Source organism: Emydura macquarii, unplaced genomic scaffold, assembly GCF_026122565.2.
Source record: "Emydura macquarii macquarii isolate MOO-44397 ecotype Brisbane River unplaced genomic scaffold, CSIRO-AGI_Emac_v2 contig_294, whole genome shotgun sequence".
NCBI classification, from domain to species: Eukaryota; Metazoa; Chordata; order Testudines; family Chelidae; genus Emydura; species Emydura macquarii.
In genome coordinates, this window is record NW_027130431.1 from 20,727 (window position 1) to 44,254 (window position 23,528).

Sequence of the window (23,528 nt, forward strand, 5' to 3'; positions counted from 1 at the left end):
CTTCAGGCGGTGCGAGGCAGGCTGGCAGTGGATCCGCTGTCTAGAGCGGCAGGGGAGAGCACTTCCTCCTGGGGCGGTCAGGGAAGGGGGAAGGGGGACACAGGCTCACCCGTCTCCACTGCGTCCCAGCACAGGGCCCTAGCAGCGGCACAGCCGTTGCCACTGAATCAGCAGGACTCCAACCGCAACACACTGATTGGGGCTAGTCCCTGATTCAGCCGCTGTCCAGCTGGCTGTCCCTGGGCCACTTCCTCCCCTGGTGCCCAGGTACCTGAGAGTCCTCCGTGTCCTCAGGGTCGCTGGGGTACTCAGCACACGGCAGTCTCACCAGTCCCTCCCCATCGCGCGGCGGCAAGTCGGGGAGCTCCTCTGCGGAGGGCAGCTCCTCCAGGTCACAGGGCTCCTGGGATTCTCCGGTGTCGGGCAGCTCCTCCAGGTCCTGGCCAGCCTCAGGGGGTATCTCCCACCCCCAGGGGCCTCGGTCCAGTCCCTGGGGCCTGGCGGCCTCGGTCCAGTCCCTGGGGCCAGGCAAGTCTGGCAGGTTCTGGGGCCTCCACCCTGGGAGGCGGTTGCTCAGAGCGGCTGCTCGGCTGGGGTCAGGCCTAAGCTGCAGCCAGCAGGAAGGCACATCTGCCTCCGGTGGCAGCCTTTCCCCTTTTGAGCTGTGGGGCCTGCCTTTTATACTTCCTATTCCTGTGGAAGCTCTGCCCCCTCTGTTACCAGGCAGATTGCCTGACGGACCTGTTACTGTCCAGCCAGGACATTGAGGCCCTTCCTCGGGCCCAGGCTCCAAGGAAGGCCACAGCACCTTCCTACAGGACCCCTTGTCAACCTCCAAACACTTTGCGGACCAACACATGCTGCTAGTTGTTTTTAAACTATATGAAATTACTTTTTTATTTGAAATTGTACGTTTCCTTGGTGAGGATGTTATTATTTTTCTTTTCCGTGGACCACCTGTAGCAGCCTCACAGACCACCAGGGCTCTGCGGACCACAGGTTGGGAACCGCTGCACGAGTGCTTTGTCTGTGAGTGTGTGACGTACTGTGAGTAATTTGTAGGTGTAAAATAGTGAATGTAAATATGAGCAGAGTAGCATCAAATGTTTACTTTAAATATGTAGTGATTTGTTGTCCTTAATGGTCTCTACGTCAATATATTTTTTATGAGTTGATAGACTGGTGGCCCTTCAGGGTTGTAGAAAAATGTTGGGAACCCCTGGTCTAAGCTTTATGACTTTGCAGACTCAAGGCTACGCCCCAGCCCAGCCAATTCACAACGCCAGGGCAGAGCTGGAAAGAAGGTTTTGACATCATATAACTCCGCACACAGAAGGGAAAGTAACAATCCTACTCACCTCCCACCCCCTTCCAGCTGCCCCAGTCTCTTCCAGTCGTTTCTTCTTCTTGGTCAAAAACTGAGCTCAGAATCACTGTGCGGCCTGGATTTGTGGGCAGGAGAGGGGGAAATACATGCCAGGGATCCATGTTTTGCTTCGTCTGGCTCTGGGGAGAGGAGTGTCAGCTTGGAGAGAAGGGACAACAAGGACCGTTCAGTACAGAAAGCTGGATATGCTGAGGTCTACAGTCAGCAGCAACCTACTCCTCTGCACAGGGTCTTTGCTGAGGGACTCCACGCACATGTTTCCCACCAACACATTTGCTGCTGTTGGTCTAGATCCTGACTTGGGTTGTACAACAGCTCCTTTGACCTGACCAGTTAGCCAGCATTTGGGGCTTTGCTAGGTTCTTCCATAAGGAGGAGAAATTGATGACAGGAGTCAGGTATTTCTTGGGTGCAATCGTTGTTATTTACAAACAATGTCCACACATTCCTGTGTCCTGAGCACAGGAGAAACAAACAGCACCAGGCAGTTTCCTTACTCAGAAACCATGTCTGCCTTTGCAGGGAATCCTGTGCCTGAAGCAAGCTCTGTCTCTGTTTCCTGCCAGGGTCACACTCACGGCTGCGTCTCTTGGCTTTCTGCCTCACGCACTGTACACAGCTGCCAGCTAATACCTGGGCCTCTGTGTTTTCAGCTAACTCCAGGGAAACCCCGTTTACGCCTGGTCTACACTTAAACGTAGATTAGCCTAATTACGTCACTCCGGTAATGTTGTGCCCTGAGTGCCAGGGCTAGATCGACCTAACCCCCGGTGTAGACAATGGAATTCTTCCATTCCCCTAGCTACCGCCTCTCAGAGGGATGGATTAACCAGAGCGATGGAAAAAAAAACACTTCCAGGGGGTCATGATGAGGTATCAGGAGTTCATTAGACAAGAGTCCTCCAGGGACATTCCCACTCCAACCCCATGTCTCAGGGACACAGTCTAAGCTGGGATCCTGGCCTCACCCAAAGCCAGGGGCGGATTCTCTCCCCAGGGACAGAGGCCAGCGGGAAAGTGAAACCATCACTTGTCTTGTCTACACACAGATTGTACAATGTTAGAGAGAATCCTATGACCCAATGTAGACAAATGCCCAGAGACCGTCTCTTGGAGCTGGTCCCATCCCATCAACACCTCCCTGGAGCTCACAGCAATTGCTGATGGGCAGAAGAAATGTGAACAACATATTTAATATACCTTTAGCCACCTTTGAATAAATTCAGTACCTCTGGAAAGAAGAGGAGAATCAGCACCACATGTTCAGCCTCCTCTCCACAGAGCACAGCTGACGAATGCCTGGTTTACATGGCTATAGACAGCACAAGAGGCAGAGCACAGGCTGGATAGCAACATATCACAGTAAAGCCTCAGCTCGCATCACAGGGACATGCGGGTATATTCCCTGTTGTTGCTGGAGGTTCACAACCAAGTAGGGAAGCAAATCCCACGATTCTACCCCCAACAATTGCAGCTGGGAAATTGACAAAACAAATAATAAATCAGAATTGTCTTGCATGCTTTAATGTGATGTAATTTAATGTAAATACTCGTCAGATTGAAAAGGAGCTAAGAAGTAGCTTCAATAACCCCAGCAATGGAAAAGAGACACAGATTTTGGGCACAGTTTTTTTAATGACAAAAAAATGGCAACAGTCAAGAAAGTGACACTTGCAATTAATGAGTTAAAGTGTCATCTTCAGTGATGTTTTATAAATCTCTCTGTCCCTTTTTGTCCTCCCTTTTCTTTCACACTGTTCACTTTTACTCACCATATTTCTAACCCACATTTCCCAACCCTGTTTATTTCTGTTTCTCTTCCACTTTCCTCTGGTCCTTGTCACAGATCATTCCCCACTCACGTTCTCCATTCTCTCCCTGAATTTATCCCTTCCCCCCACAGTGCCTCCGGCTGGTTCCCCTCTTCAGAATGTTTTCCACTCATTGTTTTCATGGCTATTTTACACCTTTCTCCAGGAATCTCTGTTTATCTTGTTTTATCTTTCCCTTTTCTTTCCTCTATTTGCTCTGGTTCAACCCACCCTGGCCCCAGGGGCTGTGCCAACCCCAGAAGTTAAAAATCATGAGTCAGTATTGAAAGTCGTGAAATTGAACCTGCAAAACATGAGGTTTCAAAACAACACAGACTGTATTCTGGCTGATCCTGTGATTTGTGAACTCTCCCTGCCCATCCCCTGCGTGTGTGTGACAATTACTGTGGTGCCAGCCCTGCAGCGACAGAGGAAGGTGACTGTGGCCCTGCGGCAGGAGCTCTGACTGGGAGCCCCAGTGAGATCTAACCCCACAGATTGTACAAAACCCTCCCTGCCGCTGCGGAGCTTCCAGCTTCTCCCCACCCCCCAAACCCTCATTAATTAATGCTGGGTCCAGCCACCCCCACGTCTGCCTGTCCCCAGCCCGGCTGTTAATTCTGCCCCTGCCCAGCCCCACATCTGCCCCTCAGGGCCCCTCTGCTCCCCCTGCAGCTCCAGGGGTTCTTCACCCTCCTCCCTCTCCCATCCCTGGTGCTGCAGGGAGGGGTAAGGAGCTTCCAGGGATCATAGAGATGAAGGGCCTGGGATTGGGTAGATGGGAGTCCCACAGGGTCATAGAGACTAGGGTGTGTGAGGCCAGAGAGGCTGATTTCAGGGTCCCCAGTGGGATGTTCCCCTGGTGTCTCAGGGACACAGTCTGAGCAGGGATTCCCACACCCAGAGCCAGGGGCGGATTCTCCCCCCAGGGACAGAGGCCGGCGGGAAAGTGAAGATCGGGACCTGGTCACCAGCATCAAAAAATGTCACCTGCCCCCGGTCACAGTCCAGACACACCCGGATCCTGCTGGGGACCCGGCGCAGGGGGGTTCGAGGGGAGGTGTAAGCCTGGAACTGATCCCCCCACCGCCGCCCTAGAGCCCAAATCCCCCCGTCAGGGCTGAGGTGTTATTCTGCTCACTCGTGTTGCTGTTTTATCCGTCCAGCCACAGCCTGGCACAGCAGGATCTGAGCTGACAGAGCCAGCACTGCCCTAAGTCACAGAGTCAGAGACGAGGAGGGTTGGCCGGGACCTCAGGGGGTGTCTAGTCCCACCCCTGCTCACAGCAGGACCAGCCCTTGCTCTGCAGCCATTTTCATCTGAAGGATCCCAAAGCACTTGACAAGGGTGACCACCCGGATGCATGTGCTGGACTGGAGTTACCTCCATGTGCAGAGAGGGGAGCAGATTCTGGGCGGGTGTGAACTGAACCGGAGCAGCTCTGTTGACATCACTGACCCTGGACCCGAGCTGGTGAAGCTAGCCGTAGCGCCCCTGCAGTGTGTCATTGTGTCTGTGTGTGCAGTTGTTACAGACGCAGTTGAATCGACAGGCGTGATCGCTTCCCCTTACTGCCAAGAGTTTACATGTAGTTCTGGTTCAATGGGAGAGCTGGAGTGTCATATGTGGACGGGCCCTTCCTGCTTCCTGCCCCTGGGGGATGGCCCATGAAGTCGCAGCACCATGGCAGGACAGGGACTGGGAAAGCGGCACTAGACAGAGGCTGCCAGCGGAGCCTTCTGAAAGGAAAGCAGACCTGGAGCATCCCATCACCAACAGCTGCCAGCATCAGCTGGTTCAAAGTAAGGGGCAAGACACCCCCCTAGTGGACAGTGATGGAATAACCTGCCTCCAGGACAGATTCCTCCCTCTCCCCATTGGTTAGAAGCTGGGGCTTGCACCTTGCCACAGGAGGGTTTAGAGACCTGTCCACTCCAGGTTACTGTGTAACACTGGCTGTGATAACACTGGATGGTCCCGTTATCCCGCTAAATGCCAAGAGCTGGCAGGATTCAGAACAGACGATTGACCAAGGAGATCCTGTGGCAGGGAGTTCCACAGGTTAGCTGTGCCTGGTGTGAAAACATCCCCCCAGTCGGATTGGAACTTGCCCCTTTTCCAGTCCGAGGGGAGTGGCTCAAATCCATCTTTGGGGAACAGACTGGAAGCCGTTACAAAACGGATGTGATCACCTCCACCCCTCAGTGACAGCGATGTGAAATGTCACCTCCGGCAGGGAGGCGATAAAGGAACGGATCCATCCAAGGTAGAGAACTGCACCCCCCGTTCTCCGACAACTGCTCCGGGCTGTCGGCAGAGTAGCAGGGGGAAAACGCCACCGGGACCATCCTGCCCCGCCGGGTCCACAAGCGCCGCCAGCGACCAGCGCCCGCCGCAGCCGGCCTGGGATGGGGCCGCAAACCAAGAGTCGCGTCGCATCCCCCAGCAGCAAGCGTGGCAGGGCAGGGGCAGGAACCGGCCTGGCTGGGTCAGCGACCGCTCTGGGTCCCTGCCGCTGCTCCTCCCGCAGCCCCCGCCTGTCCGCCCCCCTGCTCGGCTTTGTCATTCCCCCCCCATTTCCTCCCTTCTGCCTCCTCTAGTGTCCCCCCTACACCTCCTATGCGGATCTGTCGGAGCTGCCTCCAAGGGCGATTTCTCTGCAGAGTTCAATTCCCCGCGCGACCGCTGACGACTACCCTGGGCGGGGAAACGACACGTGGGGGGGCGCCCATGGGCGGCTGCCTCGGGACGAGGAAGGGGGACTCACGGGGGGGGGTGCCGACGGGCGGCCGCCTCGGGACGCGGGGGGGGGGGGACTCGCGGGGGAGCAGCCGGGATCACTATGAATGTTTTCCCAGGGATTCTCCGCGTGCCCTGCTCTCCTGCAACCCCTGGTGACTGGTCCGTAGCTCCGCAAATGAGCTGGGAGCTAAACTGGATCCACAGACACAGCAGGGGGGAGACAGGACGGAGCCAGCCCGACTCCCCGCCCGTCTGCAGTTCCCTGCTCACCTGGTCCGCAGCCCCCAGCCAGCTCCGTGCAGGACAGGCAGCCACGAAAGGGTTAATTCCACCTGGGTTTGCATAGCAGCCCCAGTGCCGGACTAGGAGCCCCTTTGGAGGCGCAGAGAGAGAGACACCCCCGCCAGGCACCACTAATTATAGGCAGACAGTTTTGACTCCTCCCCCTGCTCTGATTGGCTGCCCGTTGTTTTAGGTTTGGTGGGAGGCGGGGCGAACCTGGCTGGGGGCAGCATCAATGAAATCCCAAAGCGAACAGCGGTCCTGGCCGATCCCAGCAGCGCTCAGAGCCGGAGTCACGACCCCATGAAGCTGCAGTCGCACTGCGCGACCCCCGAGCTCCCATCTGCTCGGCTCCGCTATGGACCCATCACACCAGCATCTCATCACCTGACCTTCCATGTGTTCAGCCCGACAAGGCAGGGCCGCGCTCCCTGGGTTACCCCCGGTACAGGTGGGAACCGAGGCCCAGGGTCATTTCAGTGGCACTTACACAACCGCGATACTCTGGACGAGCTGGACTAAGAGACTCACCCGAGGTGGTGGGGAACCAAAGCCGGGTTTTGCAGGTCCCAAACTAACATCCCAACGCCTGGGCCATCCTTCCGCGCGTCAAGGCAGGGAGGCCCGGACACACAAGGGCGTCGTGAGCCGCGTCCCAACACCCAGCTGGGACGCTGAGAAAAATCCCGGCACAACAGCAGGATCCAGCGAGCCTGAGTTCGGCCCCAGGCTGCTCTGCACCATGAATGGGGAGGGAGGGAGGGAGATTGGCATTCACAGCAGCCAGTACGCTAGGCGGGGAGACATCTGTGCCAGCCAATGGGAGATGAGGAGGGTCTGCCCTAAGCCCCACCCCTCTGAGGGAGCGTGGCAGCCAGACCCCCAGCTCCGCTAGCTGTCCACACAGGGCAATGCCTCTGGAGTGAGCTGGAGCCGCCGGCGCAGTGTCCTGTCAGATAGAGATCGGCGGGCGTCTGTCTGCGCGCCAAGCAGCTGGGCTGGGAACTGAGGGGTTTGCCCAAGGTCTCTCCTGCCGGAGGAGATGCAGATCTCTGGCTCCCAGAGACAGTCAGGCAGGGCCCGATCTCATTTGCCCAGCTGCCCTCGCCCCCTGCCCAGCTGGCAGCGACTCCGGTCTGACACCGAAGTGGCTGAGCTCTGAAATCAGGCCAGGGCCCCCATCAGGAGGGAGCCCAGGGAGATGGGGCGCCGGGGACCCTCCCTGTGTGAGTTGCTCTGGTAACAGATGGTCCCAGGGAGCAGTTTGTCAGAGCCAGTCCCTTGTCTCCACACCAGGTTGGCTGGCTACTAGCCCCGGATCTGGACTAGGAGCTCTGCTCCCCTAGCTCGGATCATGGCGCTGTCACAGCTCTGCCACCCGCTTCCTCCGGTTACTTGTCGGTCCAGATTAACCCATCCCTGGGCTCTGGGCAAAACCCCCTCAGGTCTGCGCCCCACCCAGGGATCCCCTCCACAGCTCCCTGTCGGGCACTTGGATGTCAGCAGTGAAGCTCCAGCGCGTCTGGTTCAGGGACGGGTGCGCTGCCCATTCAGGATTGGCCCCAGAACCCATCTCCCACCATTGTAATTGTCAGGGGGCACCGGGCCAAAACTGAGTGAGTGGCCTTGTGACGTGGTGCGCGGGGTTACAGCATCACTCGCTCACTTTCAGCCCTGCCACCAACCAGCTCCCAGCACCACTGACCACTCACTCAGTTTTGACCTGGATCCTCCCACCCCCTGCCTGAAACGGGCGAGCCGAAGCCAAACCGGAGTGGGCAGTGGGACAGCCAACACAGCTCTGTTCTGGGGCAGATTTCCCCACCCCCAGACCCCCATGAACTGGCCCCCAGTCTCATGCCTAGGGTGCCTGTGCCTTAATCCAGCCTGGACTTCCCTTGATCCCTCCAGGGTTGGGGGTCTGGCAGGGAGGGGAGTGGGGGGAGTTGATTCAGCAGCGGTTGTGTCCAGTGGGGTCTGGTCCCTGCTCAGAGAGAGGAGGCTGCGCTTGATCTGTCTCTGTTCTTCATCCTGGGTCAGGAGCTGTCGTGTCCTCCATTGGGATCTGGGAGCCCAAACTGAGCAGCTGCTGCTCCCCCAGGGGGGTCTGCGCTGGGGGAGGCCTTCATTAAAACCCCCTCTGGGCCCAGCCCTGGTGGGGACGTTCACTAGGCCAGAGAGCGAGATTGACTCTGCAGGCCGGTGGTTGGGCACCCGCCCGGGAGGGCCCAGTCCCCTTTCCAAGGACTCTGTCATGACTCACCCAAAGTCTCACAGGTTCAACAGGAGAGATTGAGGGAGCCCCCCCCCATCAGAAGATCCCAGGAGCTGTAGGCAGGACACTGACCTGAGTGGTGTGGGAGGCCCCTGTTCAAATCTTTTCTCCCATCGGGCACAGGGAGAATCTAACCTGCTCTAAGCCCTGGGCTAAACATGTAAAGGAGGAATCACCCGGCACACTTACCTCCTGCGGGTGTTTTGTGTGGAGCTAGGTGCCTGCCTCACTCCTTCTCACAAGCGCTCAGACACCTGACTGCAGCAGAGGGTTCCCAGCTGTGGATTCACAGTCAGAGAGAGACGCCTGCTCTGGGAAGGGTTTATATCCGGCAGAGGGGCGGGGATCAGACAGTGCCCTCCCCGCAGCATCTCCTCTTGGCTGCTTTAGGCAGCTCCCGGCTAGACTGTGCCTACTAGACTAGGGTGTTGTGACTCCTGTTCTCAGGTTCCTGTCTCTCCACTTGTAATGGAGCTCCCTAGGGCAGCCTGGGTGACCAGCTCGGGCTTTGTGGATCCAACTGTTGTTCCAGGGATTTTCTAGACACCAAAAGTTGCCCTTTGCACCACCAAAGTCCATTTGTTCAGCCAGGCCTTAGCGGCTGCCATCCACCAGATCTTGGATCTGTCGACAATGGCAGACCTGGCTGATGCAGATGGGCCTGCTGTGCCCCAAGTGCCCCCATTTCCCCCTATAGTTTTCCAGTTTTCACCCAACTCATCAGCCTTCTCCCCATGGCTGCCTAGAACGTTCCCTGAAAGTTTGACTGGATCAGATGCCGCAATCCAAAGCCTTTGCATCGCGCCAAACAGACAAAGGCCGTCGAGTTAAGTGCTGGGCCTCACTTTGCCAGGCCAAAAACAAATCAAAACACTGCCTGGCTCTTAGATAGCACTTTTCATCAGCAGACCTCCGAGCCCCTTACAAAACACACTGTTACCATTTCTAGCCACAACTGCGCCGCTAAGGTTAAAAAAAAAGCCTCCCCAGGCTCATTGGTTCTATTTCCACAGGAGGCAGGGAAACGGGAGATGAAACCAGAAGGGATTTCCCTTGCAGTTGGTGGATTGTCCTACCAGACCCATAGAAGAGTCTGAAAACCTGAGGAGTTCGCAGATCTCATATGAGACACTCAGACCTGGCTTACAAACATATCACAGTAAAGCCTCAGCTCACTTCATAGGGACATGCGGATATATTCCCTGTTGATACTGGAGGTTCACAACCAAGTAGGGAAGCAAATCCCACGATTCTACCCCCAACAACTGTAGCTGGGAAATTAACAAAACAAATCAGAATTGTCTTGCACGCTTTAATGTAATGTAATTTAATGTAATTACTCGTCAGATTGAAAAGGAGCTAAGAAGTAGCTTCAATAACCCCAGCAATGGAAAAGAGACACAGATTTTGGGAACAGTTTTTTTAATGACACTAAAGTGGCAACAAAGCCAAGGAAGTGACACATGCAATTAATGAGTTGTAGTCTCATCTTCAGTGACGTTTTATAAATCTCTCTGTCCCTTTTGTGTTCCCTTTTCTCCTCCCTTTTCTTTCACACTGTTCACTCTTACTCACCATATTTCTAGCCCACATTTCCCATCCCTGTTTATTTCTCTTTCCCCTGATCCCTGTCACAGATCATTCTCCACTCACGTTCTCCATTCTCTCAGTGAGTTTATCCCTTCCCCTCTCGCTGCCTCTGGCTGCTTCCCCTCTTCAGTGTTTTCCTCTCATTGTTTTCATAGCTATTTTACACTCTTTCTCCAGGACTCTCTGGTTATTTTGTTTTACTTTATCTTTTCCTTTTCTTTCTATTCGCTCTGGTTCAACCCACTCTGGACCCAGGAGCTCCACCACTTTGCCAACCCCAGAAGTTAAAAATCATGAGTCAGAACCGAAAGTCATGAAATTGAACCTGCAAAACATGAGGTTTCAAAACAACACAGACTGTATTCTGGGTGATCCTGTGAGTTTTGAACTCTCCCTTCCCCTCCCCTGCGTGTGTGTGACAATTACTGTGGTGCCAGCCCTGCAGCGACAGAGGAAGGTGACTGTGGCCCTGCGGCAGGAGCTCTGGCTGGGAGCCCCAGTGAGATCTAACCCCACAGATTGTACAAACCCTCCCTGCCGCTGCGGAGCTTCCAGCTTCTCCCCAACCCCCCAAACCTCATTAATTAATGCTGGGTCCGGCCACCCCCACATCTGCCTGTCCGCAGCCCGGCTGTTAATTCTGCCCCTGCCCAGCCCCACGTCTGCCTGTCCCCAGCCCAGCTGTTAATTCTGCCCCTGCCCAGCCCCACATCTGCCCCTCAGGGCCCCTCTGCTCCCCCTGCAGCTCCAGGGGTTCTTCACCCTCCTCCCTCTCCCATCCCTGGTGCTGCAGGGAGGGGGAAGGAGCTTCCAGGGATCATAGAGATAAAGGACCTGGGTAGATGGGAGTCCTCGAGGATCATAGAGACTAGGGTGTGTGCGGCTAGAGAGGGTTCCCAGTGTCTCAGGGACACAGGCTGAGCCGGGATCCTGGCCCCACCCAGAGCCAGGGGCGTATTCTCCCGCCAGGGACAGAGGCCGGCGGGAAAGTGAAGGTCTGGGCCTGGTCACCAGCATCAAAAAATGTCACCTGCCCCCGGTCACAGTCCAGACACACCCGGATCCTGCTGGGGACCATGGGTAGGGGAAGGGGGGTCACAGGGGAGGTGAGAGTCTGGAACTGACCCCCCAACAGCCGCACAGCCCAGATCCCCCCTGCAGGGCTAAGGATGAACCCTTCCTTCCTCCTCACAGACTCTCTGGCCACCCCCACAGCCCAGTGTCGCCCACCCCCCACCTCCACCTCCCAGCAATGTCTCCCCGAGGTGAATCCCTCACAGCCCAGCACACAGAGCTCAGTGTCAAATCTCTCAGGGTTGTTGGGCACTCGCTGCCGTGTGTCTCCCAATGTCGCACTTTTTGTTTCTGCCCTTCTCACACTTTTCCCATCTGCAGACAGGATGAGTTCGGGATGAGCCGTGCCTGGATCCAGAATCACATTCGCTGGGGAGAGAATCAGAGCGTTAGGGGCAGAGCTCAGCCCTGGGGGAGGGTTTGATGGTGTCAGTGACAGAATCTGCCCCGCCTGGAGAGTGAATCAGGAAATCTCCTTCCTCCAGGATTTACCCGTCAGCTCTGAGATGGCAGCAAAGTGCTGGGGAGAGTCACTGCCTGGCAGAGACGAGTCAGTCACAGAGTGAAAGAATCAGCTGGGCCAAGCCTGGGACTTGGAATCTTTTCCCCCTGCCCCAGCCTCTCCCCACGGAGGGGCCTAGCAACTCTGGGAGCCCTGGCAGATTGTACAACTCAGTGAACATTGACAGAGCTCCCCTCCCCCTCCCCAGCTTGAATCTCACTGTGTTCCTGCAGCCCCTGAGCTGGACTTTGGTTTGGGGCCTCCCTCCCGCTGGTATCCTGCCTGCTCTGAAATGTCAGTCCTCGGACAGCAACGGGCCAAACAGGAGCAGGATTGAACATGCCCAGAACTGCACTGCTCAGCAGCAGTTGCAGCACAAAAGTACATGAGCATGAGGGAGGGGTTAACACAGGGGAAGGGCTCATAGTTGAATGAGGAAGAAGCTATGTGTGGGGGGAGCTGTGGAGTAGGTGGCTGGTGGAAAGAAAGAGAGGGCCATGCTAGTGATGGGAGACTAAAGTGATGTCCTGTTTAACAGGGACAGGAGAATTCTGGTATCATGGTAGAACAGAAAAGACACAAGATCCCAGGTTGCAGAGCCCGTCTGTGCTGGTTTTATTCTGCTGCATCCTAGTTTAGCAGCCTGGTCACAGGCGCTGCCTGGGTCTGTATATTGGAGCCAGGAAAGCCTCTGTCTGTGATCAAGGCTCTGTCCCTCTGCTTGAGATTAGAGCAAGGATCACCCACAGACACACTCCCTGCTCACCAAGTCAATATGAGGTCACTGCAGAGCTACTGGCTTCTTCCATAGAGAAGATGAAGGAAGAAGCAGAGCGGCATTGGAGACAGGCCATCAGAACATGGAGAAAAAACAAACTCTCCCTGGGCTAGGGATTATGGAGCTGCATTTCCCACTGGCTCCATCCAGTGAGTGGAAGCTACTCTCACAAATCTCTGTTGGGTGCAGAGCCCATGTAGGCAGTGGACAGGCAGGAAGAGTAGCAGCAATATGATACAGATCATTGTGGTGTGCTAGGACACAATCACAGCCCTGCCTCACCTCATGATGTGCTGTGAAATGCAGGAGGCTGGGGAATGAACTAACACGTCCACTGCCACATTCAAGGAAAAAGAGGAACATTGTCTCATGGGAACTGATATATTTACATTGATAAAACACTATCTTTAATTACCTTCATCTATAGGTGCCACGTGTCTTCTCCACCCTAAAACCAAGCACATCATTAGAGATGAGAGCTGATCTCAACAAGTATTTCATGATTCAATATTGTACAAACTCTTACAATGAGGGAAAAATAAAGTGATAAGTTTTCCAGAAGTATCCTGTCATATAAATCATCAGAACCTCCACTGACTGCATGAGTCTCTCTCTCCCAGGGTGTATCTTCACTGCAGAGTTAGCCCAGGATCTTACTTGGCTGCTGCCCCTAAGCTGTTTATTGCTCAAGCACAAAAACTCGGACTCAAGTTTGCTGCTCCTTTAAACTCAGGCTGGCTGGCAAGACTTTGGGTATAGGCTACAGTCCAGGTTCCACTTTAATTCAGGTTGGTTACCTGGGTACTCTGAGGTGTGGATGGAGGCTGATCATCTCAGCTGCCGATAGTCCTCCAGTGCTTTCCCACAGTTTCCCTGTGGCCATATGTTCTTGGTCACTACCTATACCTGTCTTCTGTACCAGAAGCCACCTTCCAATGTAGAGACCCTGTACATAACCCAACTCAGAGCCCAGCCAAGCTGTAGTGAGCCCCATTTATTTGGAAATTGGGCAGATATTCTTTGTGGATTAAGTGAACTGAGGCACGGACAGGGATGTCTGAGTTATGTGAAAGTTGATATGACTTTTCCCCCTCTAATTGAAGAACAAATGAGTTCATTTACTGATTTACCACAAGGCGTTTCTATAGGACCCATCGCTGTAATGTCAAGGTGCACTACACTTTATTAGCAAAAAAAAAAAAGATTTGAAGTACCCATATGGGAGCCTAGGCTTTGCAGAACCTTGTCTCAAGTGAGACCAGAGACAGACAGCTTTAATCCCCTGACAACTGGGAAAGAGGGGGAGATGGAGGACTGAGCAGAACACAGCTGTGTCTGCTATGATCTGATTGTCTGGTTCACTTTCTATTTTCTTTCCCAACCACCTCTGCCACCACCCTCTATCAATAAATGCACATATATTCTGCTTCTTTATCAGGATAAGAAATCTGAGAGAAATCAAACTCCCCTTCAGGATGTCAAACGAGAGAGACCAAAGGTCACTTCTTGTCTTAAAATCTGTGACTCTATGACTCTATTACTTATCAGTCTTTCAAATTAGCTTTTGGTGTGAATTGTTTACCCACATTTTATAAAATTACACTAACCCCTCCAAAAAAAAAAATAGTAATAAAAAGCAAGTAAGCAGACTAAAAGAAGTTTCATATTACAACACAATTGTAAAAGATAAATTTAAAAGTGAACAGCTCTACCACAATTAAACAAAGTCCCCCAGGAGGATCCAGTTTGGTACAAACAATTTCTTGTCAGAGGAAGGATAAAGGCACTTACTTATTTCTTGATCCCGTTTTTCTAAAATGTAAAGAGAAATAAATATATATGTTTGTTAGGTGTTTTTCTTTCCTTATGTTTTATTTCTCTTTACCATCAATACCACAGTGAAGTCTGGAAGAAATCAAACTCCTCTTCAGGACGTCAAATGAGAGAGGAACCAGTGACTCCTTCTGCTCTTAAACTCTGAGACTCTATTTCTAATCAGTTTTTGGTGTGAAATCTATCCAATTATTGTTTCCCCACATTTTATACAATTACAATAACTCCTCCAAAAGGAATAATAATGATAAAAAAGAAAATAAACAAACAAAAAGGTTACATATTGCAAAAAAATTATAGAAGTTAAATTTAAAAGCAAACAACTCCACAACAATTAAACTAAGAGGGTGACTCAGAGGACCACTTTGGGGACCAGACATTGTTGACCCTCCTCTTGGGTCAGAGCCAGGTGGAGTGGACGGGCCTGGACTCCCCTACCTCTGCGTGACTCCCTGCTCCTCTGATTAAAAGAGGACCTGGATGGCAAGACCTGCCCACTGGGAGGGGGCACTAAGTGTACAAACCACTAGGTCACAACCCAGCGATGACTCAATTACACTCCCACGTGAGGATCCAATTTGGTACAAAAATGTCTTATCAGAGGAAGGTCAATGACACTTGCCAATGTCTAGATCTCGTTTCCCTACAGAATAAACAGAAATACATAACAAAGTTTATGAGTTTTCCTTCCCTTCTGTGTTGTTTCTCTTTATCATCAATACAAAGTTAAGGCACGGTGATTATTTCTATTCAACTTCTTTTCTATTGCTTCTTCCCACACCTCAAATAACATGGTGGTGTGAAGTTTATCTAATTTAGACTTAGTCCAAATTTTATAAAACTGGACTCTGTCAAGGGCCACACCCCATCACAGACAGGAAAAGACGAAAACTCCTCTGGGCTCACATGATATTAACCAGGCATTGCTGCAGGGCCTGCTCCACTTGGAGGACATGATCTTGAAAGGGAGAGTTTGTCACAGGAAGGGGGTGGCAGCCAGGAGGAAGGCTGCTGGAACTCAGAGGTAGGCGATTCTTGCAACAGAGCCGCTGGTAAGAAGACAACTTGTGAATGTTTGCTACTCAAAAGGGCCCTTCAGACCAGGTCCAAGCTGACTGCAGCAGGGAGTGGTTGAAGACAAACCCTGTCCTGGGGTCCAGCTGTCCAGACTCCCTCGGCACACTCTTCAGGGATAAACACACCTCACCGAGCGTTCGCAGTGACACTCAAAGAGCGCTGTCAGAACAGTCGGGTGTATTAGTTACCTGGACACAGCCGCCTAGGAAGCCCTCACATTGTCACCGAGAATGGAAGGTTAAAGCACAGACCGTTCTGGTCAGCCCAGAGTCCAACCAGGCTGTAGTGAACCTCACTGTCCTAGCTCTGTTTGTGTCTTTGTCTGACCCCCTTGGTCAGGCCCCAGGTGAGAGCCCCGACTCTTTCCAGCAGCCACCACCTATCCCCCACCTCACACCTCTCCAGTCCTTTGCTACTTCAGCTGCGGGATGTTGCTCAACTTCCCTGCTCAGAGGTGAGGAAATCCATCTCCCTCTAGGTCCTTCATTGCTAGGAGCCAATGTCCAGCTGACTGGATTTGCCATGGTCTTCTCAGATGCTCTATCGATATAGGGACTAAGGCCCAGACAGCAGGCAGCACCTGTACTTATGTCTCCTAGCCTGCTCTGAGAGCAAACTCTACTTTTCCCCCGACTGGGTAACAATGCTGCATATAGGGGAAACTGAGGCACACATATGCTTGATAAACATATTACAGAAAATTCCCACTTCAGCACACCTTCATTAACAAGCCAGACCTCCGTAGATTCTTGTGAAAAACTCTAAGATTGAGGTCTTGTCTGTACTGAAAACTTGGCATAGCCACTTCTCTCAGGTGTGTGAAAAATCCACACCCCTGAGACATGTGCCTCTGCTGAGCTAATGCCCTAATTAGAAGGACTTTAGGGGAAAGGATCTTGCGAAACACCCAAACAGCCTTTAAAAGGTTCAGCCGATCACACACACACCAACCTCTTCCCCCTGCCCACCCCACACACACACACACAAAAATAAAAATAAAACAAAGAAACAACCAAGCCTATATACAAATGTGTAACTATCGTCAAAACAGGTATTTGTGGAAAGGAAAATTGAAACTTACCAACTTCTTCAATGAGTTTCCCTTAAAAAATAAAGAAATAAACAAATTATTCTCATCTCGTGCTTCATGGGAGTTAGAACACGACATGCTCTAGTAAGAAAATTCATTAGGAGCATAGAGGGACATGTCCCATTTATTTGGAAATTGGGCAGATATTCTTTATGGATTAAGTGAACAGAGGCATGGACAGGGATGTCTGAGTTATGTAAAAGTTGATATGATTTTTTTCCCCCTGACTGAAGAAGAAATGTGTCCATTTACTGATTTACCGCAGGGTGTTTCTATAGGGCCCATCACTGTAATGTCAAGGTGCACTACACTTTATTAGCAAAAAAGAGATTTGAAATACACATATGGGAGCCTAGGCTTTGAAGAACCTTGTCTCAAGTGAGACGAGAGACAGACAGCTGTAACCCCCTGAGAACTGGGAAAGAAGGGGAGATGGAAGACCGAGCAGAACACAGTTGTGTCTGCTGTAATCTGATTGTCCGGTTCATTTTCTACTCTCTCTCCTACCCACCTCTGCCACCACCCTCTATCAATAAATGCACATATATTCTTCTTTATTAGGATAAGAAGTCTGAGAGAAATCAAACTCCCCTTCAGGATGTCAAACGAGAGAGACCAAAGGTCACTTCTTGTCTTAAAATCTGTGACTCTATGACTCTATTACTTATCAGTCTTTCAAATTAGCTTTTGGTGTGAATTGTTTACCCACATTTTATAAAATTACACTAACCCCGCCAAAAAAAGAATAATAGTAATAAAAAGCAAGTAAACAGACTAAAATAAGTTTCATATTACAACAAAATTGTAAAAGTTAAATTTAAAAACGAACAGCTCTACCACAATTAAACAAAGTCCCCCAGGATGATCCAGTTTGGTACAAACAATTTCTTGTCAGAGGAAGGATAAAGACACTTACTTATTTCTTGATCCCGTTTTTCTAAAATGTAAAGAGAAATAAATACATATTGTTTGTTAGGCGTTTTTCTTTCCTTATGTTTTATTTTGCTTTACCATCAATATGATAGTGAAGGCTGAGAGAAATCAAACTCCTCTTCAGGACGTCAGATGAGAGAGGAACCAGTAACTCCCTCTGGTCTTAAACTCTGACTCTATTTCTTATCGGTTTTTCTAATCAGTTTTTGGTGTGAAATCTGTCCAATTATTGTTTCCCCACATTTTATACAATAACACTAACCTCTCCAAAAAAGAATAATAGTGATTAAAAAAAGTAAACAAACAAACAAAATGTTTACATATTGCAAAAAAATTGTAAAAGTTAAATTTAAAAACAAACAACTCCACAACAATTAAATAAAATCCCCCCTGAGGATCCAATTTGATACAAACAATTTCTTGTTAGAGGAAGGATACTGACACTTACCAATTTCTTCATCTCTTTTGCCTAAAAATCAAACAGAAATACACATATTGTTTGTAAGGTGTTTTCCTTTTCTTATGTTTTTATTTCTCTTTATCATCAATAAAACAGTAAAGATTGAGACATTATTTCTAGTCAATCTCCTTTTAAGGAGGTCAGTCTAGAGGATACGGTCATCCTGTCTGGTCTTAAACTCTGTGACTCAATGACTCTATTTCATATTAATTTTTCAAATTAGCTTTTGGTGTGAAATTCATCCAGTTTAGTTTTTCCCCATGTTGTATATACTTACATTAAAAAATACACGCCCCACAAAGAAAGAAATATAATAAAAAAAACAAATAAGCAAAAAACCCAAAACACGTTAAATAATGAAAAAAAAAAATAAATATAAATCAAACATCTCCACAACAACTGAACAAACTCCCTGTAATGGTGTATACCTCTTTCAATCTAAGCCCTTTGGACTTCACGGGGCTGCTGCCACTTTCCAGCCACTGATGGACAGAGTGGCCACAGAAATCCTACGCATATATACACCGTAATGCAGGTAATATGCAGTGGTATCTCTCAATGCAGCCATGTAGCTTTCAGCTGGTACATTATTCAGGCACAGAAAACAAATATGCTGACTTCTTATCACAGGATGGAGGGGACACGAACTGGCCCCAGGACACCATAGCCCAAAGTCTGAGGGGAAGGGTGTGTAAGGGGGTAGTATACAAACTACCCTTGGCCTGAAGCGTGAAAGAACAGTACTGGGCCCAGGTATCCCTGACCCTCCAGCCCTGCAAATCATGCTCCAACTGGAGAAAGGGGTGAAAAGGGAGTAATTCAGCTCAGAAGTGAGAGGCTGGGGATCATAGAATATTAGAGTTGGAAGGGACCTCAGGAGGTCATCTAGTCCAACCCCCTGCTCAAAGCAGGACTAACCTCAGCTATATCATCCCAGCCAGGGCTTTGTCAAGCCTCAGCTTAAAAATCTCTAAAGATGGAGATTCCACCACCTCCCTAGGTAACCCATTCCAGTGCTTCACCACCCTCCTAGTGAAAAACTTTTTCCTAATGTCCAACCTAGACCTCCCCCCCTGCAACTTGAAACCATTGCTCCTTGTTCTGTCATCTGCCACCACCAAGAACAGTCTAGCTCCATCCTCCCTGGAACCCCCTTTCAGTAGTTAAAGGCCGCTATCAAATCCCCCCTCATTCTTCTCTTTTGCAGACTAAACAAGCCCAGTTTCCTCAGCCTGTCCTCATAAGTCCTGTGCTCCAGCCCCCTAATCATTTTTGTTGCCTTCCGCTGTACTCTCTCCAACTTGTCTACATCCTTTTTGTAGTGGGGGGCCCAAAACTGGACACAATACTCTAAATGCGGCCTTACCTATGCCGAATAGAGGGGAATAATCACTTCCTGCGACCTGCTGGCAATGCCCCTCCTAATGCAGCCCAATATGCTATTAGCCTTCTTGACAACCAGGGCACACTGCTGACTCATATCCAGCTTTTTATCCACTGTTACCCCCAGGTCCTCTTCTGCAGAACTGCTGCCTAGCCCGTCAGTCCGCAGTCTATAGCTGTGCATGGGATTCTTCTTTCCTAAGTGGAGGACTCTGCACTTTTCTTTGTTGAACCTCTTAGTGTCATCCGCAAACTTGCTGAGAGTGCAATCTACCCCATCTTCCAGATCATTAATGAAGATGTTGAACAAAACCGGCCCCAGGACCGACCCCTGGGGCACTCCGCTTGTGACCGGTTGCCAGCTAGACATGGAGCCATTGATCACTACTCGTTGAGCCCTATGCTCTAGCCAGTTCTTGATCCATTTTATAGTCCATTCATCCAACCCATACTTCTTTAACTTGCTGATAGGAATACTGTGACAGTATCAAAAGCTTTACTAAAGTCAAGGTATATCAGATCCACCGCCTTCCCTACATCCACAGAGCTAGTCACCTCATCATAGAAAGCAATCAGGTTGGTCAGGCATGACTTTCCCTTGGTGAATCCGTGTTGACTGTTCCTGATCACCTTCCTCTCTTCCAAGTGCCTTAAAATGGATTCCTTAAGGACCTGCTCCGTGATTTTTCCAGGGATTGAAGTGAGGCTGACTGTTCTGTAGTTCCCTGGATACTCTTTCCTCCTTTTTTGAAGATGGGCACTAGATTTGCTTTTTTCCAGTCCTCAGGGACCTCCCCATGTTGCCACGAGATTTCAAAGATAATAGCCAATGGCTCTGAAATCACCTCAGCCAAATCCCTCAGCACCCTCGGGTGCATTGCATCTGGCCCCATGGACTTGTGAATGTTCAATCCTTGTAAATGACAGACCTACCCTGAAGGGTCCTGACAAGAATACAAGAACAGCCATATTGGGTCAGACCATTGATCCATCTAACCCAGTATCCTGTCTTCTGAGAGTGGCCAGAGAAGCCTTCCAACAAGGCTGCCAGAGAAGTCTCCCCAAGTGACTGACTGTACGCTTAGCCTCGTTGGGGCTGATGGTTTGATTGCCTTTTCTTTTTCTTTTCCCCCATCTTGGACTGGAAGCTGGAGGAGAACAGGAGAGGGTAGGAAGTGATGCAGGGAGGGCAACTCAAAGGACCACTTTGGAGACCAGACACTGTTGACCCTCCTCTTGGGTCAGAGCCCAGTGGAGTAGACAGGCCTGGACTCCCCTACCACTGCCTGACTCCCTGCTCCTCTGACTAAAAGAGGACCTGGATGGCAAGACCTGCCCACTGGGAGGGGGCACAAAGTGTACTAACCACTAGGTCACATAACCCAGCGATGACTCAAATTACACTCCCATGTGAGGATCCAATTTGGTACAAAAATTTCTTATCAGAGGAAGGACAATGACACTTACCAATTTCCAGATCTCGATTTCCTAGAGAAAAAACTGAAATACATATAAAAGTTTATGAGTTTTCCTTCCCTTCTGTGTTGTTTCTCTTTATCATCAATACAAAAGTTCAGGCAGGGTGATTATTGCTATTCAACTTCTTTTCTATTGCTTCTTCCCACACCCCAAATAACATGGTGGTGTGAAGTTTATCTAATTTAGACTTACTCCAAATGTTATAAAACTGGACTCTGTCAAAGGGCCACACCCCATCACAGACGGGAAAAGACGAAAACTCCTCTGGGCTCAAGTGGTATTAACCAGGCGTTGCTGCAGGGCCTGCTCCACTTGGAGGACATGATCCTGAAAGGGAGAGTTTGTCACAGGAAGGGGGTGGCAGGCAGGAGGAAGGCTGCTGGAACTCAGAGGTAGGCGATTCTTGCAACAGAGCCGCTGGTAGGAAGACAACTTGTGAACGTTTCCTACTCAAAAGGGCCCTTCAGACCAGGTCCAAGCTGACTGCAGCAGGGAGTGGTTGAAGATAAACCCTGTCCTGGGGTCCAGCTGTTCTTAAAAATCTGTCATGGATTCACTGGATAGTGCTACACCCCCAGCTTTGCAACAGCCTCCAGACCCTACAGTCTGACAGACTCCCTCGGCACACTCTTCAGGGATAAATGCACCTCACTGAACATTCACAGTGACACTCAAAGAGCGCTGTCAGAACAGTCGGGTGTATTAGTTACCTGGACACAGCTGCCTAGAAAGTCATCAGCTTGTCACCGAGAATGGAAGGTTACAGCACAAACCATTCTGGTCAGCCCAGAGCCCAGCCAAGCTGTAGTGAACCCCACTGTCCTAGCTCTGTCTGGCTCTCTGTCTGTCTGACCCCATTGGTCAGACCCCAGGTGAGAGCCACGACTCCTTCCAGCAGCCACCATCTATCCCCCACCTCACACCTCTCCAGTCCTTTGCTACTTCAGCTGGAGGATGTTGCTCAGCTTCCCTGCTCAGGTGTGGTGAAATCCATCTGCCTCTGGGTCATTGGTCGCTAGGTGCCAATGTCCAGGTGACTGGAGTTGCCATGGTCTTCTCAGATGCTCCATTGACATAAGGACTAAGGTCCAGATATTAGGCAGTACCTGTACTTATGTCTCCTAGCCTGCTCTGAGAGCAAACAGTCCTTTCCTTCCTACTGGGTAACAATGCTGCATATAGGAGAAACTGAGGCACACATATGCTTGATAAACATATTACAGAAAATTCCCACATCAGCACACCTTCATTAACAAGCCAGACCTCTGTAGATTCTTGTGAAAAACTCTGAGATTGAGGTCTCATCTGCACTGAAAACTTGGCATAGCCACTTCTCTCAGGTGTGTGAAAAATCAACAACCATGAGACACGTGCCTATGCTGAGCTCATTCCCTAATTAAAAGGACTTTAGGGGAAAGGGTCTCTGAAAACACCCAAACAGACCCTAAAAGGTTCAGCCGATCACACACACACCAGCCCCTTCCCCCCACCCACCCTGACACACACAAAAATAAAAATAAATCAAAGAAACAACCAAGCCTATATACAAATGTGTAACTATCGTCAAAAATTGTATTTGTGGAAAAAGGAAAATTGAAACTTACCAACTTCTTCAGTGAGTTTCCCTTAAAAAATACAGAAATAAACACATTATTCTCATCTCGTGCTTCATGAGAGTTAGAAGACGACATGCTCTAGTAAGAAAATTCATTAGGAGCATAGAGGGACATGTCCCATTTATTTGGAAATTGGGCAGATATTCTTTGTGGATTAAGTGAACAGAGGCATGGACAGGGATGTCTGAATTATTTGAAAGTTTATAAGACCCTTTCCCCCCATGACTGAAGAACAAATGTGTTCATTTACTGCTTTACCACTGGGCATTTCTATAGGGCCCATCACTGTAATGTCAAGGTGCACTACACTTCATTAGCAAAAATAGATTTGAAGTACCCGTATGGGAGCCTAGGCTTTGCAGAACCTTGTCTCAAGTGAGACCAGAGACAGACAGCTGTAAGCCCCTGAGAACTGGGAAAGAGGGGGAGATGGAGGACCGAGTAAAACACAGTTGTGTCTGCTGTAATCTGATTGTCTGTTCAGTTTCTATTCTCTCTCCCACCCACCTCTGCCGCCACCCTCTATCAATAAATGCACATATATTCTTCTTCTTTATTAGGATAAGATCAGCAGGTCACACATTTTTTTTCTTGTTCAGTTCCTAAATTTCTCTTATTTATTTATTAGAATATAACCTTTATGTCCAGTGTATTTGTACCTCTGATAGTTACCTTTTGTTTTAAAGTGATAAATAACGAGGCCAATCAAACAAACAAACAAAACCATCAGGATCACACTCAGAGCCACCATCCAGGAATTCACCCTCGGGAAAAAGGGATCTGAAAAACAAAACACCCAGGACTTGCCTTAGTTTGGAAGTGGTGACTAAAAACAGATGTTTTTATTTCATACAAATACATAGATAGTGCCCAGCAGGATAGTGAAAGAACGGCCATGTGTGTACTACACAAAAGACCAGAAACTGATCTTAAATATGGCTCCAACCAACACAGCTTTAACAATGATTTATCCTTGAAAAAACAGGCCTGGTTTGATTCATTGCTATTTAGGTGGCCGTAGACTTCAGGGCCAAATTATCTGCGCATAGGACCCCATTCACTTCAATAGAGTTACACCAGCAAATAATTTGTCCCTTAATGTTCAGCAACATTCAGAAATTGTCAGATTAATTAGAATATTTTTGAAAAATCCCCTATTACCTTCAAATATTTGTAGAAATCACAATCACAATTCCTAAAGATATTGGTGCAGCA

General features: G+C 50.0%; 1 protein-coding gene across 1 annotated transcript in view; it reads right to left on the reverse strand.

Annotated features, from left to right (window-relative positions):
- Window positions 1-10,992: 10,992 nt before the first annotated feature.
- LOC137153874 (uncharacterized) overlaps window positions 10,993-23,528 on the reverse strand; it is a 93,901-nt gene continuing 81,365 nt past the window's right edge. Inside the window, exons 15-20 of the mRNA XM_067549694.1 lie at window positions 22,986-23,093; window positions 22,302-22,322; window positions 20,686-20,706; window positions 17,359-17,379; window positions 12,858-12,890; window positions 10,993-11,531 (exon numbers count right to left, since the gene is read on the reverse strand). Coding sequence (XP_067405795.1) covers window positions 10,993-11,531; window positions 12,858-12,890; window positions 17,359-17,379; window positions 20,686-20,706; window positions 22,302-22,322; window positions 22,986-23,093 — 743 coding nt within the window. The remainder of the gene's footprint in view (window positions 11,532-12,857; window positions 12,891-17,358; window positions 17,380-20,685; window positions 20,707-22,301; window positions 22,323-22,985; window positions 23,094-23,528) is intronic.